General features: G+C 35.2%; 1 protein-coding gene across 3 annotated transcripts in view; it reads right to left on the bottom strand.

The window, feature by feature from the left end:
• Nucleotides 1-18884, bottom strand: part of LOC137245549 (protein wech-like) — a 151402-nt gene that overhangs the window by 128381 nt on the left and 4137 nt on the right. For all 3 annotated transcript variants that reach the window (XM_067776409.1, XM_067776407.1, XM_067776408.1), the window contains exons 2-4: nucleotides 14662-16516; nucleotides 12563-12715; nucleotides 8275-8407 (exon numbers count right to left, since the gene is read on the bottom strand). In XM_067776409.1, the coding sequence (XP_067632510.1) occupies nucleotides 8275-8407; nucleotides 12563-12715; nucleotides 14662-16516 (2141 nt within the window). The remainder of the gene's footprint in view (nucleotides 1-8274; nucleotides 8408-12562; nucleotides 12716-14661; nucleotides 16517-18884) is intronic.

Here is an 18884-nt window from a genome sequence, read left to right as displayed (position 1 = left end):
TATTATGTAATTTTAATTCTAAAGATAATAATCAAGTTACTAACACAAAGAACTGCCCAGCTTTAGCATATCCACTTAGCTTGAAATGTGAAATCTTCCACCATTTAGTAGCAAAAAAAATACAAATAGTCAAACTAAGGATAAACTCTGAGCAATTTATTACTTATTTATTGATAAAAATAAAATTAATATGCATTGTTGTACACATATACCATAGATATATAATACTAGCTGTTTGGGAAACATATTTCTTATCAGAGAATTGAGACACATAAGAAATACGTCGCTAACAGAAATAATATGTAAGTACGGGATGATTTTTTGCTTTCACTCTGATGCTTGTTATTAAGAAGCATTGATTGGATCAATGCTCGAGGACTAATGGCTATGACTGACCTCCATTACACACATAATCGTGAAATAAGTGCAGTGGAAGAACCAACCCGTGATGCATTATATTATGGAGCCTTGACTACAATGTGGATGATACTGCAGGATACAAGATTTACTAGGGATAATATTTCTGATGCCAGAAAACAAGTCATATCACTCCTGAAGAAAATTGAGCCTCCTCGAACTGCATTTAAACAAGCCTTAACTGGTTGGATTGACTTAATTAAATGTAGCCGCATTGACTCTTAAATAACATACTGTGTGCAAGTAAACTTGGAAACGTATGTCGGAGAAAAAGCTCCTGGCAATGTGCTTGATATTGCGTTACTCCAATTCAAACTATTAGGTGTACATTGTCAGAGCTACTTTTGTGGCGGTATCCACGATACCAAAGTCATCATTCACAGAAAAATGGTTAACTAATAAATTGACCGGGCTAAAAAGTGAGACAGGGGATATGCTAGCATCAGAGACTATGGACCTCGAAACATTGCTTAGCTATGAGAGGCTATTCCAGAGGCCCATAAATTACTACAACATCAATGTAGGCGGATTGCTATATAACTATCAACTAGCAAGAGCGCACGACTTTATGACGATTGCCAGGATGACTGAGCAAGCAAAAACACCACACATGGCTTGCTTAAACGCAATCTCCAAAATGTTGATGCAGTACCATAACATCACATGCACAACTCTTTGCTCATCTTTTGGAGTTCATCAGATGACCAATATTATTTTTCTAGCATGTCAACTGATACATAACCCATTCATATCATTGACAAGTCCCCCATTCCGGTGTCAATGTATGCAGATATTACATACATAGCATCATATCCAGAATTCACAAAGAAAGACAAAATGAATGCAGCCTTCAAATCACCAGCTCTAAAATCACTAACGTAGAAGTAATACTAAAGGATGAGAAAACTCGATCAGACAAATGGCCACTTGTCAGAATAATATAATATATATTATGGAGCCTTGACTGCAATGTGGATGATTCCGCCGGACACAAGATTTACTAGGGATTATATTTATGATGCCAGAAAACAAGTCATATCACTCCTGAAGAAAATTGAGCCCCCTCAAACTGCATTTAAACAAGCCTTAACTGGTTGGATTGACTTAATTAAATGTAGCCGCATTGACTCTTAAATAACATACTGTGTGCAAGTAAACTTGGAAACGTATGTCGGAGACAAAGCTCCTGGGAATGTGCTTGATATTGCGTTACTCCAATTCAAACTATTAGGTGTACATTGTCAGAGCTACTTTTGTGGCGGTATCCACGATACCAAAATCATCATTCACAGAAAGATGCTTAACTAATAAGTGGACCGGGCTAATAAGTGAGACAGGGGATATGCTAGCATCAGAGACTATAGACCTCGAAACATTGCTTAACTATGAGAGGCTATTCCAGAGGACCATAAATTACTACAACATCAAAGTAGGCGGATTGCTATATAACTATCAACTAGCAAGAGCACATGACTTTGCCAGGATGACTGAGCAAGCAAAAACACCACACATGGCTTGCTTAAACGCAATCTCCAAAATGTTGATGCAGTACCATAACATCACATACACGACTCTTTGCTCATCTTTTGGAGTTCATCAGATGACCAATATTATTTTTCATGTCAACTGATACATAACCCATTCATATAATTGACAGGCCTGCCTCCCATTCCGGTGTCAATGTATGCAGATATTGCATATATAGCATCAAGAAAGACAAAAGGAATACAGCCTTCAAATCACCAGCTCTAAAAAAATCTGTTATCATCAGAGCCTATGGACCTCGAAACATTGCTAATGTGATGGACATACATAAATACATGTACAAGCATTCGAACATGACCTACATTTAACGCGGTCGACAGCAATAAGCGCAATAGAAGTCGATCGGCCAATAAACATGGCCATTGAAGTAGGCTAATGAAACTGCGACGCAAGCAAAATTTTGAAGACACGCTGCGCTGCCAAATGCAATCTACTGACTAAGCGAACTGAGCCATGCCTGTGGAAAGTGCTTGGGCAAATAGAAAAAAGAGAGGAGTTATGAAAGGTATTTTCTGTGACTAAATAATTGTATAAATAGAATTAAGTTTGAAAAAATTTAAGAGAATGATCACAACAGTGAAACTATTCGTCACATGTTTTTATTTTCTTTCATGCCAGCTTTTGGCAACCTCACGGCTGCCTATTGAACGGCAGATCTCTCTCTGCTTTATAAAGATGAGAGACTTATATAAAATCACACAAATCCTACCACGGGACCACCACACTTAGCTATGAGAGGCTATTCCAGAGGCCCATAAATGACTACAGAATCAAAGTAGGCGGATTGCTATATAACTATCAATTAGCAAGAGCACACGACTTCATGACGATTGCCAGGATGATTGAGCAAGCAAAAACACCGCACATGGCTTGCTTAAACGCAATCTCCAAAATGTTGATGCCGTACCATAGCATCACATACACGACTCTTTGCTCATCTTTCGGAGTTCATCAGATGACCAATATTATTTTTCTAGCATGTCAGCTGATACATAACCCATTCATATCATTGATAGGTCAATGTATGCAGATACTGCATATATGCATAGCATCATATCTAGAATTCACAAAGAAGACAAAAGGAATGCAACCTTCATATCACCTGCTAAAATCACTAACGTTTAACGTAGATTGCTTAAAAGATTATGCCAAAAAATTTAGGCCGACCTACTAAATTTTCAACTAAATAATTATCAAGTAGATAAGTTTCTTTTCAGCTCAAATATATAGTTACAATATACCAACCTCAAATTTTTACAAAGCAACAAATTTTTTTTTGAAATTGATATATCATATGCTGTAGCATTATGCGTTTTGCCCTCTTATGTCAATGCGTTTGTAGCATTATGCTCTTCTACGCTAATGCACTTTTTATGCAGACCCCACGCAGTCATATTGCATTCATATTACAATATCGACCTATATACATTATGTTGACCCCAACGCAGCGGGAGTTCAACATCACATACAAATGCCGACAGCAAGACCTATATCCGGTTACATTTAACTGGCGCATTGACCAATTCGTTAATAGCGTGACCGAGCGTCAATGACAAAATATTTATACAATTACAAATATCTAAACTTAGGTCAAACTAATATGCTGACTCAGAATGTATATGTTAGGAATATATATTAGTGTAATTACGTATGTATAAAATAGATAATTTTGTATAAACGTTTAACGTAGATTGCTTAAAAGATTATGCCAAGATTGTGCATTTCTTTAATAAAGGCAAACCATCTTTTATTTAGTTAAATATTTCATGGCGATCCTTCCAGTTCAGATCAAACATCAGCACAACTGCTAAAACGATCTGACTGGAAAAGATCCTGCCTAGTTTTTAATTTTTTTTTTTATTTTTTAAAAATCGGAAAAAAGGGATAACGCTTTGTAATGCGTACTCTTTAACTTATCAAGGATGACGCTTTGTAACGCGTACAGCAATACAGCTAGAACACTCTACTTTAACCACCGATCCAAAGAACCAAATGCCATTGCAACAACAATAGCGGCAACATAATCGAGTGGAATATCATTAAAGATTCAACAAACTGCGGATATTTTGGACAAAAGCATAATCGAGTGGAATATCACCAAAGATACAGCAAACCGCGGATATTTTGGACAAAAGCATAATCGAGTGGAATATCACACCAGAGGGACAACATAAGCGAACCGAATATTTTGGTAACATCAAACTGGCAGCTATAATATGTATATTTAGAATCAATTGAGCGGCCTCATGGACGCTAAACCATTAGCAAAAACTTTTGTTTTTGCTCAGGATTTTTTTATTAAATTAGAATCAACATTTTGAAAAAAGTATAATGTAAAATACTTCTAAAATTCAAAAAATTGTTTCCAAAAAAACAAAATGTTTTCCTCCTTTTCAATTAATATAAAAAGAAAATAGAAAGAGTTTCAGTTATTCCTTTGATATGAACGAAATAACGACAGAAGAAGAATTTCATAAGATATTTTAAAAGTGTGAAAACACAATAGAAAATTTCATTAAAATTTCAGAAGAGATTCTAAAGAAAAGTAAACTTGAAAAGCAATGTCCGACACTGATTACCATAGAAGAGTATCGGCGACGGAATAAGCTTAATAAAAAGGAAGAAATTCATACGATACCTTCCCCGATAATACAAGGAAGAAGAAAATTGGGGAGGTAAACAATTCAAAAAGAAAAAGGAAATAGCTGAAACTTTTAAGCTCTTAAATATTACCACCAATAAGACTGAGAGGAAAAGTAAAACGACGTACGTCTCACAGACGTACGTCATCTGACTAGGGTTAAGGACTATTCATTACAATATTTATCTATTTATGGATTACTCCCGTTTTTTGCAGGTTACGTCAAATAAACGCAGAGCTAAATAGTAAATAGGGATTTGAACTATTATAAGAAGCCTTTAAAATATATTTAATTGAGTATATCTATAACTGATTTAAAGTATTTGAAATAATAAAACAATGAAAATTGAATTGGTTTTAAATATTGAATTAATTGCGCTTCAATTAAAAATTCAGTAGAATTCTACCCCTTTTCTTGATATCGAGAATCAAGTCCTATTTTTCTTGAGAGTGCTATAATTTTCGACAGCTTCGGAAATCGTGCTTTAACCGTGTACCTTACAGAAATAGATTAGAATTCGATCCGTTTTCCTATCGCTTTCTAACGAAATATTTGTTTGGTTGTTTTATTTTTTATCGATAGTAAATTGATTTAAAAAATATTATATACTATTTTGAATATATTTGTGTAACCTCGCCATGCCATTTTTGACGATATTGAAGAATATTTTTTGGTTCATATCAACAATAAAAATCTTAGTTTCGAAGGCGCGGGGTAAGCTTAGTGCATACAGTATCCTTGGTATGTTTTTTTTTTTTAAATTTGTAGGCGTGCAATTTAACCCAAACCTTTGGCTCTTGAAGTATATAAAGTTTCTTATAATTTTTCGTTGCATATTTTATAAATTTGAAATTATATATTCTTTGGAAATAAATATATATTTTTTTTAAATATGTTTCAAACGTACACAATTTTTAATCCTTATTTCGCAACTTTTTTGTGACACTCAATTGAAATATTTCTGAAAACCCTATGGACACACATTCAGTCTATGCGAGGTCTTTATTAACCGCACAGTTTAACCTTAACTTAATGAAATATATATTAATAGTTTGAAATTTTTTGATCAAAAAGGCTAGTTTTTTGTTTTTTTTTTTTAACTAAGCAACTTAGTTGGAAGAGTATTGTTTTCGAAATGAATTTTTATTACTTTTCGTATATGTATGTTCAGAAACTTTTGAGCTGAGAGGGAGAAACGCAAAAAACGTTGTAAGCGACAATCATACATTTTCAGGAAAGCAAAAATCAACCTTCTTTAAGGAAGGGATCATAGACATTTTTGTTGTTTCCCAGTTAAACACAAACTAACATTTGATGGAAAATATGATATTGACTGAATTGATTTTCGAGCACAGAAAGAAATGAGCTAGTAAAATCAACAATCAGGTTTGTTATTCTGGAATTAACAATTATTCAGTGATCGCATTATGGTTAATTCAATGGAGGTTTTTGTTAAAAGGACACACTTGTAGGGACATTACAACAGAAGAAAAACTGTTGGTATCAAGTTAACAATGGCCGTGTTTTTTTACTTGCATGTGTATACATCTGCGTTTGCGCCTAAAAAATTCTCAGCGGTAATTTAACATAGTAGTATGGAGAAATAGCGAAGACACACTTTTTAGTACTAATTTTATTCACAACAATTTCATAAGAGCAGATAAAGCTATGCGTAAAAAAAAGATACAGCTAATATTCTGTCAAAATTAAAGATTCTCAATCAATCTAACTGAGTTTTCTATTAAAATAGAAATCTCTGTATATATTAGGGTCGATTTAAAAATCGCTCATTGCTCTGTGAAAATCGTATTCTAGGGATCAAAATAAGAAACTTTGCGCCGAAGGAACCATACCTCTAAAACGAATTCTGATGTCAACCCACCCCCCCCCCCCCCCCCCCCCCCCCAATTTGGGTCGAACTTTTGGGTAGGGGCAAATTTTGAAAAATTCCACTTTGACCCATTTAGAGTGCTCCAATCGCGTCCAAATGTATGACCGACCCCACTAACTTTGGAAGCCCGTCCCACCGATGCCAGTGGCACACCCCCTGGAACCCCCGGGGGTTCACCATAAATGTTTTCGCAGAGCAATGGGCGATTTTTTTTGCCTCCCCACAAATCGACCCGCCCTAGTATATATATACATATCTTTTTACAACAAAAATGAGCCTTAGGTTTGATGATTTTTCTTTTGTTGATTTTACTGTGAATACGGTTATTTCAGAATCAACCACTTGTGCGAAGTTGATTCAACAGTTATTTTTGCGATGGATAAAAATTGACAGAAATATCGGTTGAAGCAACCCGTAATTCGCTTGTTTTTACCAGTTTTTTTCTCTAATTAATTACTGACAAACTTTAAAGTCTGGTTTTGCATAAGTTGGCGTTTGCAACGTTTTTCGTTATCACGCTTTTATACTAAAAAGAAGCGTAAAAATGTAAAACAAATCTGAGATATATTTATATGAAACATTTTTGATTGTGAATGCAATACTCTACACTGCTTTGATTTCGAAAATATGATAAAGTTTTTTTGTAGTTTAGTTCTATTTGTTGTAATATCAGAAATCCCCAAAGCATTGAATTAAAATGCCTTTGCTTTTGTCACTGTTATTTGCGAAAACTTTAACTATCACTTAACAGCCAATAACAAAATTATGACATTATGACGAAAGCCTATAACGGCACTAACTTTATACGGGCTGATTTTTTGATATTATAACCAAGGCGAATCCATACCAGGTGGCGGCAAAGAGAATTCAACAAATTCGCCGTACAGAAGAATGTTAAGTCAAAAGAAAATTTTAATTAATTTCGATTAACTGACATATTAAAGTACAAGGCGCTGTATGGAAAATAATCAAGAAGAAGCAATTAGCTGGTGGGATAACAACACCTGCTATTGAATTCGCATTGATTATAACACATAGGTGTTGTAGATACATAGGCAGCCCTCACGGAAGTTAGCACGAGATCATTGTGGCCTGGAACATTTTACACAATGTTTTTCATTGTGAACGGATACGGGGACAAAAAAAATAAAGCTTTTAACGCGATAACACTAGCACCATATAAAACAATTATTTAAAAAAAGGATTGTAGTTTCAAATTCTAATTCTAGGAAAAATGCTTTTAAGGTACACATAATGACATAGTCATGTCACATTGTTCATACCGCAGTATATGATTGGTTTTAAAATTTTCAAAAATGTATCAAATTGAAAAAAAAAATTTAAAAATCTAAGAGCCGTTTTCTCAAATTTTGCGTACAAACAACTGTTTTAACCGGACGGATAAACTTAAAAGTTAACATGAGAAAAAGGCCCTAAATAGCAAATTTAAAATTGCATAAAAAAAGCTTTATACAACAATAACATCAATAAAATCGGCTTACATTATTACTGTTCATGGTTTACTAAAGTAGCTAAATATACATAAATTGTGTTTTTTTTTTTTTCGTTTTTTGCACAACGTTTTTAAAATGAACTTAAGTTTCTGGTAAAAATAGCTCTTTGTTTATGATAAAAGTAAAAAAATATGAATATAATTTAACGTTTAATTTGCTTTGCCTATAAACGGCTTTTGAATTCCTTTTTAAAAATGAGAATTTTTTTAATATGCAATTTTAAATTTTTAGAAAATATGTACGAATCTTTTAGAAGGACTCGTACCTTCTTTGGAGTCCGGTGATAGTTCGATAAGTAGAACAATACGTCCATCTGGCATTATGGCAACATCACAAGTTCGATCTTTTTCCTCTATAGTTTTCGGCATAAATGGATTGAGAGATGGACGTATTTCAATCTGAAAAGAAAAATAATAATGGTATTATTAAAAAAAAAATTGTTAACTATTTTTTTAAATAAGTGTATCTATAGGACAACGAAAATTCAACAGAGGACTCGGTAGATACGCGTCATTGATCTATCACACATTCCAGCGATTTTTTTTAGCGAAACGCACTCTAACTTGCAAATACAGAATACTGTCTGGTACTGAACCACTACCCACAAAAATTTTTCATGACTGAGGCATTAAACTAAGTGCTCCCTAAAACTGTACGCTGCTTACTATGTAGGCACCCTTAAGTCCTTAAGCCATGTTTTATAGGTGTTTTTTTTTTTTTTCATCCCACTTACTCTTTAGATTTAGTAACTTGCTTTGCGTTCCTAAATTGGTACCGATATGAAAAGACATAAGTCATACTCCACCTTTTCTGCTTCCTTTTTTGTTTTTGCTCACCATCTCATTTCATTTCCTGCTCTCTTTTTTCTTATTCCCTACCAATACCATTTCCCCCACCCCTAATAGTCCAATTGAGCAGAGAGATTATTGAAATAAAAGTACCCGCAATTGAAGCATTTTCATTTCATTTGAAAGCGGCAGGCACCAACATAAATTACAGCAAACAGTAGCGAAAAATTTAGAAAAAATATTAATTATGTTAAAAAAATGTCCAAAAGAATGATTTTAGCTTTTATTATCCGTAATTTAATTTTATTTTAGTTTTTATTGACAAAATAAAAAGGACGCCATTCACTGTCGCTTCCCAAAAATATAATTAGGTTTAAGCTTGAAACACAATGCCCTGACGCCGCGAAATAAACGCGACGAAAATCGCCTTGTCAAAAATAGAATCCCCATAATTACATGAAGGTGAACACAATGAACGCCAAGAGAGAAATTTACGCGACGTCATTTTGCGACGATAGATTTATTTCTATCGTCGCCCCCGGGCGATGACGACAAAAATCCCAAGGGTTGCTGCTGTTAAATTAAAAGAAAACATAATATCCAAAAACAAATTTTTTTTCTTTATATATAATTTTTAATTTAAATTCTAAACATTTTTGTTTTGTTTTGTTAATTTCTTAACATTTTGGGCGTATTTTAGTAGTCAAGTGCTAAAGTAGAGAATTAAAAAAGTTTTAATTGTTTTCATCTTTATTTCTAAATAATGGCCACTCTGAATAAACAGCGTCAATTTCGCCCGGCATTGTGTTTTAAGTAGACGAAATGTCTGGGCGTAATTTAAAAAATGTCATCGCCCGACGCGGCGTATATCGTCGTCGCTCGGCATTGTGTTTCAAGCATTGATCTGGCTACAACGGCTTTTGTGATTGATTCCCTACAAAAATTTTTGGATTACGTGTTCCCTTCAAAAAACGCGAGTACTCCATAAATAGTGTAAGGAATACTCCTTTAGGAGTATAGGAGTGTTCCAAAACTAATCTGTATTCATACAAAAAATGTGCTCCAATTAGCATTGCGATGTCCTAGGAGAGGAGTAGGTGATCCCACTCTCGCTTTGTTTGTGAGTATTCCATAGAGTACATACGTGAGAGTACTTTCCAAAGTACTTTCACTTTAGTACTCCATGCAGCACCCACAGAGGATCATATGCCATTAGTACTTAGGAATTGTGTCGGAAAGAATTATCGCAGTGAATTTAATTTAAAATGAAAGTAAATGAAGAGCGGCAATACAACTTTTATATTTTATACTACGAATATGGTGGTCAGCAAACGCTTTGCAAAGGAGTATTGTTAGAGTACTCCAACATGTAGAAAATGGAACACGTGATCCAACAATTTTTGCAAGGTTCTTTCTTGTTTCTTCATGTTTAAGTACTCTAACAATACTCCTTTGCAAGGCGTTTGCGGACCACCATCAGCCGATCATTGCTCGGTTTTTAACGACCGTGATCACGACACGATGACGATCGAACAGAGTAGCCAAAAGTAAAATATTGCATACAAATAACTGATAATAAAATTTTACTATGGCAACTCTAATAAAATGCAACCGCGAACTGGTTTTATGTATATATACTATAGTAGAGAGAATTATTAGTTTCCTTATTCACGCAAATGCTAAGCAACATAAGAATATTCGTAGTATAAAATATAGAAGTTGCATTGCCTCTCTCCATTTAATTTCATTTTAAATTAAATTCACTCCGATAATTCATTCCGACACAATTCCTCTTTAGTACTTTGGCATATGATCCTCTGTGGGTGCTCCATGGAGTACTACAGTGAAAGTACTTTGGAAAGTACTCTCACGTATGTACTCTGTGGAATACTCACAAACAAAGCGAGAGTGGGATCACCTACTCCTCTCCTAGGACATCGCAATGTTAATTGGAGCACGTTTTTTGTATGAATACAAATTAGTTTTGGAACACTCCTATAATCCTAAAGGAGTAGTCCTTACACTATTTATGGAGTACTCGCGTTTTTTGAAAGGTTGTCGTGCTCATGACGGAACGATACAAGATGGCAGGACGGGACAGCTGATTATAAACTTCTTTTTATTTGATTTGATACATCAACTTCCGGCGCAATACGATTTTGACATTGGTCCATCGAATTTACAAAAACAAAATACATGAAACTTTTATTTATGTTTGTAGGTATGTCACCATGCTGCCACCTTGTATCGTTCCGCCATGGTCGTGCTGCTCTGTCGCGCCGAAAATAACGACGCTCATAAGAACATGTGTAAAAATAATTACAGAAGGGGCGGCTACACCGCCGTCATGAATGTAGTCAGCCCTAATATCTTCACGTTCTAATCCAGAGCCGGCCAAAAGTTGCACATTGTGCAATTTGAGTTCGTATTTTCATACAGCCACTAACGATGTGCTTTCACGATCGTTTGCTTTCGCTTGTCACTCACTAAAATCAACAGTGAATGCAAAAGGAAAAGCCCATGCTACTTTTTGGGCACATAATAAAAACAATATGCTGCAAGGTTAAAGTGACTTTTAATACGTTTTAGTTAGTATTATTAAGTTCCTTTGAACATACATATTAATATTGACGATTTAAATATTAATAATTAATAATAATTAATTTATTATTATTAAATATTGACGATTTAATATAAGTAAATTTTTATACGTTCTACTTAGTTTTATTGATTTTTATACATTTTTTTATTGAATAACTTTATGTTTTGAAAATATATATTTCTATGTTTACATTTACTTTGTTTTATAGTTCTTTCTTAATGAAAAAGTGTTTTTTTTAAGTAAATTTTGCATTGAAGAAACACCATACCTTCTTTTATAAAAAAGTTTTGGCTAGCTCGACCTCCGCGTTCTTAGTTATATGAATATAAGTAAATATTGTTAGGATTAGCTTGAAATCAAATAACCAGAGTCCTTTTTAATTTCGAACTTCACAGTCCACATTTTCTTTTAGCACACTGTGGGGAGTTGTCACTCAATTTTTACACACACTTATGCAATTGTTTTAGTATTTGTGTGGCCGGCTCTGTTCTAATCATCGATATATACACTAGGGTGGGTCGATTTGTATGGATAAAAGTTAACCGATATCGCGCCCTCGATTTTTCTATAGGATTTTGGCTCAGGGAACAAAGTTCCACTACGCATACCCAAAAAAATAATTTTCGAGCCTGCGAAATTTCATTTTTTGACTTCTTTTCGACTTTGATTTTTAAGGTTTTTCATGACCTACTAAAAAAATTTTCATATGTATCCCTGTCCGACCCAAAAATGTCTCCTGAAAACGTTAAAAGTTTTTTGAGTTTTTTTTTACAAAACTGTTATCGCCAACGTTTTTAACGGACCTTTTTGCGTCTGACAGGGTATGCAAGAAAATTTTGCAATCAAATGATAATTTTTTAGTAGGTCATGAAAAAAAACTTAAAAATCAAAGTAGAAAAATAGTAAAAAAAAATTCGCAAGCTGGAAATTATTTTTTTTTTGGGTATGAGTAGTAGAACTTTTTTTCCTGAGCCCAAATCCTATCGAAAAATCGATGGTGCGATATCGGTTAATAAATCGACACAGTCTAATATACACACTTTACATCCTATTTCAAGCCTAGTAAGGAAAATATAAATTATCTACAAAACTAGTTGAGCCAGAGGTGGTAATTTACTAATACCGTGAAACGAGACTTTAAACACGTTAAAAAGAATACTTACGCTCCATTGATACTCCATGCTTGCACTGTAAACGTTGACTCGTTGATTTTTCGAATCAGCGACGATAATGCGTCCTTCATCATCACAGCAAACACCAGAAGGCCGATTAAATTCTTGATAACCAGATCCTTCATGCCCTTTATTTGCAATGATCTGCGGGGGGAAATTAAAACAAAATATGATAAGACAAAATGCTTAAGATGCTCTACTGAAAATAATAAAGCCTACTATGATATCCGACGAATGCCCCGTTTCCGCATATGCCATGCGATTCGTACGCTCTTCTAATTGCTTTCTTCGAAAAAGATTTTTCACCAAAAAAGAGCGCGAAATACCACCACATGCTTAGAGGGTTTGTGAGAAACAGAGCTGCCAAATATTTTAAGTGAAATAAGTAATAAGTTTAAGTAAACAATTTTTTACTCAAAAGACTTATTAACCGATTTCCAGTAAATTAACTTTCAGTAAAATTGCTCCCGTGATTAAATAAATTAAAATAAATAAATGCAAGGCGCGATAACCTCCGAAGAGATTTTAGGCCGAGCTTCTCTTCCAATTTCCGCCGTTTTCCTTTTTAATTTTTCCTACTTGTTTTATGCCGACTCCAAACGGCAGCTGGAAAGCAGATGAGTTTTCACTAAGCTTTTCATGGCTGAAATACACTTGGAAATACACGGGATCTTCGGTGTGGTAAGGGGAGCACACTACCATCACACCACGGCGGCTGTGATTAAATCCACATTATTAGTCACCAAGCGCATCTTTGCCGAATGCAGTTCTTCAAGTGTACATACATGTCTGAAATGGATCAACCAACAACATATGTATATGGCATTTTCAGCCTTCATGGTTGTTCAAAACGCTTATACGACAGCGTCTTCATGCACATATTTTTTTTTCATTGCTCCTATGAACTTTTGTTTGTTTAATCATCAAAGCATATTGCTTTCAGTTTGTGGTACTTCTGTATACTACATCTATTTTATTCAAAAATTTAGTACGTAATTAATTTTTTAATAAACTTTTCTTATTTTTATTAAACTTTTTTTAATTTTTACTGAATCCGCAATAGTTGTCTAACGAATGACGCTTAGAACACATGACATCTTTGCCTTTGCACGAAAGACGTGTATGTGCGACTGTTTTATCCACTTATTCTTTTTTATTCACGTACTGTATTGCCGACTGGTTATGAGAATGCCAGATCTTCTCAATCTAAATCAGATTTCCCGCGCAAGACAAGCGTCGAATAGCATAGTGGGTATGTATATTTTGTGTATCAAAAACAAACAATCGATAATTTGGTAGTAATCAGCAGATAAAAGAGAATTTACATAGAGCTCTTGCCGCATAGGTTCGCCTTAACGGTTTGATCACAACAAGTGTTTCTTATAGATGCATCCAACTAAATCTTATGCATTATTAGTAGATTGCACGTATTTTTATGGAGAACGGTAGATTCAGCGACACCGACGCCATCTGACATGAAAAAGTAGCCAACTCCCAAATTTGTTGCTAGCAAAGCATAAGAAAAAGAATTTGACATTTGCTTTGACTAAGGGTGCTCTCACACTTTACAAGTGAAATTATTTTTCCCACTCGTTGGTAACTTTTCTAAAATTTTTCACAGTTAAAAACTGCAATATTACAAATCAATAGCACTCGAAATATGTTAGCAAGTATATTTCTTGTACAGTGAGAATGTTTATAACAGAGATTCGCGAAATTTTTTTATGTAAATGGGCAAGGCGAAATAAATAAACTTCAATTGCCAAGTTACAAACGCAACATCTTGCTTGATTGAGGGGATGTCACTGTCATGCATAGGATTGCGTTGAACGCAACTATATGAAAAACTTCATTGTGTATCGGCCATTAACAATATTTCAGCGTTTTCCTCGCTTCATATTCCCCAAACTTTGTCTAGCAAAGGCGAAACAGTGTAACAAAGCGTTCTATGTTGATTTGGAATTATGGTGACGCATTGCGCATGTAAACATTAGTTCAGCTGTTTTTATGGGCATTTTTTGTTGTTGTTGTTATTAGCTGCGATGATTTTTTTGATATACATACAGAAAAATAAAGCCTACAAAACTCACCTCATTATTATCGGGATTAATAAGGTACAAGCAGTGATTGTCGAAGTCTGAAACGATAATATTTCCAGTAGGCGTATAACATACACCACGAGGCGAGGCAATACCTCTATTCATGCCATAGTTATGGAATATAATTTGGCGTATAAAACGGCCCTCCGAATCGAATTGTTGTACACGATGATTACGTGAATCGGTAACGACAATTTGACGACGCATATTCACTGCTACATCCCAAGGATACTGGAATTGGCCATGTTCTTTACCCTGACAACCAAATTTTGATAGAAACAAACCATGCGACGAAAATATTTGTACACGATGATTATCCTTGTCTACGACAATTATACGATTATCGATATCAACACAAATGCCGGCAGGTAAATCAAATTCACCATTGCCATTACCTTTACGACCGAATTTCAACTTCAACAAACCATTCGCATTGAAAATCTGTACACGATTATTACGTCTATCGGAGATCAAAATATTCCCTTGTTTATCAACGCACAAACCCCAAGGACGACTCAATTGTGCATCATCGTGACCTTCGAATGCGAACGATAATGATGGGATATTTGTTTTGTGTGCCGCTACAAGATCGACGCAGCCGGGAATGGCTGGGCTGCAACGTGACGAACCCTGTAACTTCAAATTCGCTGAAGTACGCACAACACTTAGCTCCCATTCGAGCCCCGAAGATTTTGTGCCATTTATGTTAACTTCACGTAACGGCATAGACGTTGCTATATTGCCGCTGTGATAACTATTCTCAGGCACAAATGGCAAACGTAAATGATTTGTTGCGGTGCTCGCATTAGTTAAAGGCATATTTGGATGTGGCATAGGCTGCATTACTGCACCAAACCCAACACCGTTTATGGGGAGTACTGGTGTCGCAGTCACTGTTGCTCCATTTCTTTCTTCAACATACAAGACAGAGCCTTGGTTACGTATATCTTGAATTAAGCTATAATTTGGTGGAACAAAAGCGTAAACATCTTGTTTTGGTTGTAGATCTTTATAAATTGCGGCGAATTGCTCCAATTGACGTTGTCCATTTGAAATTTTCATTGCTAAATCAATATCATCCATACAACCAATCTTCCCAGATAATTTTGACAACATATCCGAAGTTTCGGCTATACCAGCGAGTGCCGACTTCAATCCAACCATTTGATCATTTAAAATAGCTAAATGACGTTGACGTATTTTTTCAATCAAATCCAATAAATAACGTTCACGATCTTCAATGGCTTGTATGAATTGTGGAAAGGCTCTTCGCACATTGTCGCTAAGCTCAGCGCAATTATTTTCGGTAAGTCTTATAAAGGCTAAAGCGCGATCAATGCTACTTTTAATGCATTTTGTGCCAGTACGACTACTTTCAATAGCTACATCAATCTTTTCTTGTGCGTGTTCGGCAAAACTTTGCACCGAAGCGTAATTGTGCTCTTTATGTTCATGGAGCGTACAACATTGGCAAACCAACTTTTTGCATACCTCACAAACGTAACGCAACACCTCATTGTGTATATCGCAAATACCGACGGGCGATGGTGGTGTTAAATTGTTAATGGAAATGTGTCCTGGCGGGGAAGAGCCAATGGGTTTTGGTAATGAGTTAATCCTGTGATCTTGGTAAAGGGGACCATCGTGTATTTTGCGTAAGCAACTATTGCACATAAACTCGTTACAATCGATACAACGAGTCGTTGCTGTGTCAGTACAAAAGTTGCAATTGGCGGCTGAGTTTCGTGATGAATTCGGTCTAGCGATTGTAATACCATCACCATTCTCATTCGGTGGTGAGTCAAAGCATGCTGCTATATTATTGGCATTGTACAGTGGTGGTGATCTGTAATAAAAATAAAAATAAAAATGGTAGGTTTATTTATTTTTGGGATGGTACTTTAAGGTTCCTCATATGAATATGAGGTCAATTGAATTTACTCTGAGATCACATCACATTTCCGAGCTCAACTAAGCTCGTATATTTAGTTTCAGAAGTTCTCAATGAAAGTGTTGTGGCGAATCTTCACATCACTAAATGAATGCACAACAACAGAAACATTAAAGCAAGCTACATAAACAAAATAATCATCATTTACCAAATACATACAAGGCAACGAAGAGATAACTCACACACAGATGTAATCATCAGCCGAAGTAGTACTCACATATCCACACGCATATGACTATGCGAGAGATTATAAACTACAAATATACATGTACATACATATATGGCTGGCAACCAAGCATGAATTTCGAGAAATTACTAGACCTTAGGAGAAATGGGAGGACGAGACAACAGAGTGTATAAAAGAAGCGAAAGATGAGTAGTTAGTATTCAGTTTGATTTAAGCACGCTATTGGTTGTGAAGTACTTTCAAAGTAGTATAATAAAGACCATTTTGCATTATTGAATATTAGAGTTATTTATTCAACAGTTTAGCGATTCGCACGTTAGCAGAAGGTGGAAAAAGCGGAATTTCCCCAAAATTCGTTACAGTATTTTGTAAAGTCTGAACGAAAGAAAATTTTGTTGTTTCACTGAATTTTTTATATATCTAAATCTTAGTTTTCAAACTAATCATAAAAGACTCCCAGAAGGGGGCCAATTAGAAACCGCTTCATTTGCATAAATGCCGAAGTGGTTGGCGAATGTGTTTCTGGCTCCTCTGACACTAATAAGCGCTTATGAACCGTTTTATGTTGCTTAAAAGTACCCGAATAAGAATTATATGAGAAATATGATGGACCAATTTTCCGCCATGTCTTGTAAAATTTTGTTCTAAACGCTTGGTAGTGAGCTCTGCTAGTAGGCTCCAATTTGGTCTATAGCTCGCTTACAAGCATACATAGCACCTCAGATTTCTTTGACACTATTTTAAGCCAATCACGAAGAGAGCTTGGATGCTAGTTCTCAACTAATACTCGAAAGGAATTAGCTAATTAGGCTAAAAAGTAAGATTGCAATGATTATTTATTTATAATGCCGTGAACATCGCATATATAAAATTCTCATGTGACAGTATTTGTGGTTGACCTCTTTTAAAATGGCTCGACCAATTCTCATGAAATTGTGTGAGCATATGAGGAAAGCTTGAGAATCTTTGCTATTTTTCATACCCTAAAATGGTAAGGGTGGTCCACCCCTAATTTCTTTTAGTCAAAATTTTTTACTTTTATTTTTTCATAAAATAGCATTATAAATTACATACAACCCTCTGTAACTGGGACTGCGAAAAAGGGAAGGAGAAGAATAAAAAGAACTACAAAAACGGGAAGCGAGGGAGGAAGGGGAGGAGCCAGTTTGAAAAGAAAGGATGGAAAAGGCGAAGAGGGAGAAAGACACGCAGAGAGAGGAGTGAATAAAAGGAAACAGAAAAGGAGGAGGAACAGTAACAGGTAAAAACTTCTTAAAAATTATGCGGATAGACCAAAGTTGGGCAGAACAACGTCTGCCGGGTCTGCTAGTATTGAAATATGTTCTTTGTTTGAATTCAGTTCGTTTAGCACTTCAATAGTGGCATTTTATTTAATGATGTTGGAACTCAACTAGAGAACTGAACAATTTTTTTCGATTGCACTAACAACGATAACGATGTGACAACTATATCTAGTTTAAATTGAAGAAAAGTGCCGTTATATCAAAATTAAAATAATCATCTGTTATTTGGCGACAACGGCTGATTATAGGTTAACGAATTTCGTATACTGCATATCAAAATCGTTATGCGATTAGCTTTGTGTGGTTCGACTGATATCCGCCAGTCGTAAGCTATCTATTTCCGGTAGCCATAGAAAATGATTCTCGTTTGTTAGTAGAGGTATAGCAAACATGTAGTATGTTAACAGGGCATGTTCAAATAGAGGGCGTAGTTTAACAGCATGTGAGCAGTTTCGAAGTTCAAGTTATAGCGTTTTCTTGTCTGAAATAAATTGTTGCCTAAGTAAATGGTAAGGCCTTAATAGAGTTACTTCTACCCTAGAAAATTTTCAACATACATATATAGTGCATGCAAAGAACATAAATGGCTACCCCATGTATTAGCTGATTTTCATAAACGCGCTGTCAATGATAATAAAAATCCATTAGCAATTTTTTCCTTCATTTCAATTTTCTTCGAAAAATAAACCGTCACGATCAGCTGGTTTAGCAGAGTTGCACTGCCACACCGCCATTTTATACAGGGTAAAAGTGTAACGCTTTTGCGTTGCGA

This window comes from Eurosta solidaginis, chromosome 3, assembly GCF_040869045.1.
Source record: "Eurosta solidaginis isolate ZX-2024a chromosome 3, ASM4086904v1, whole genome shotgun sequence".
NCBI lineage: Eukaryota > Metazoa > Arthropoda > Insecta > Diptera > Tephritidae > Eurosta > Eurosta solidaginis.
This window is presented reverse-complemented; position numbering and strand designations above follow the sequence as displayed.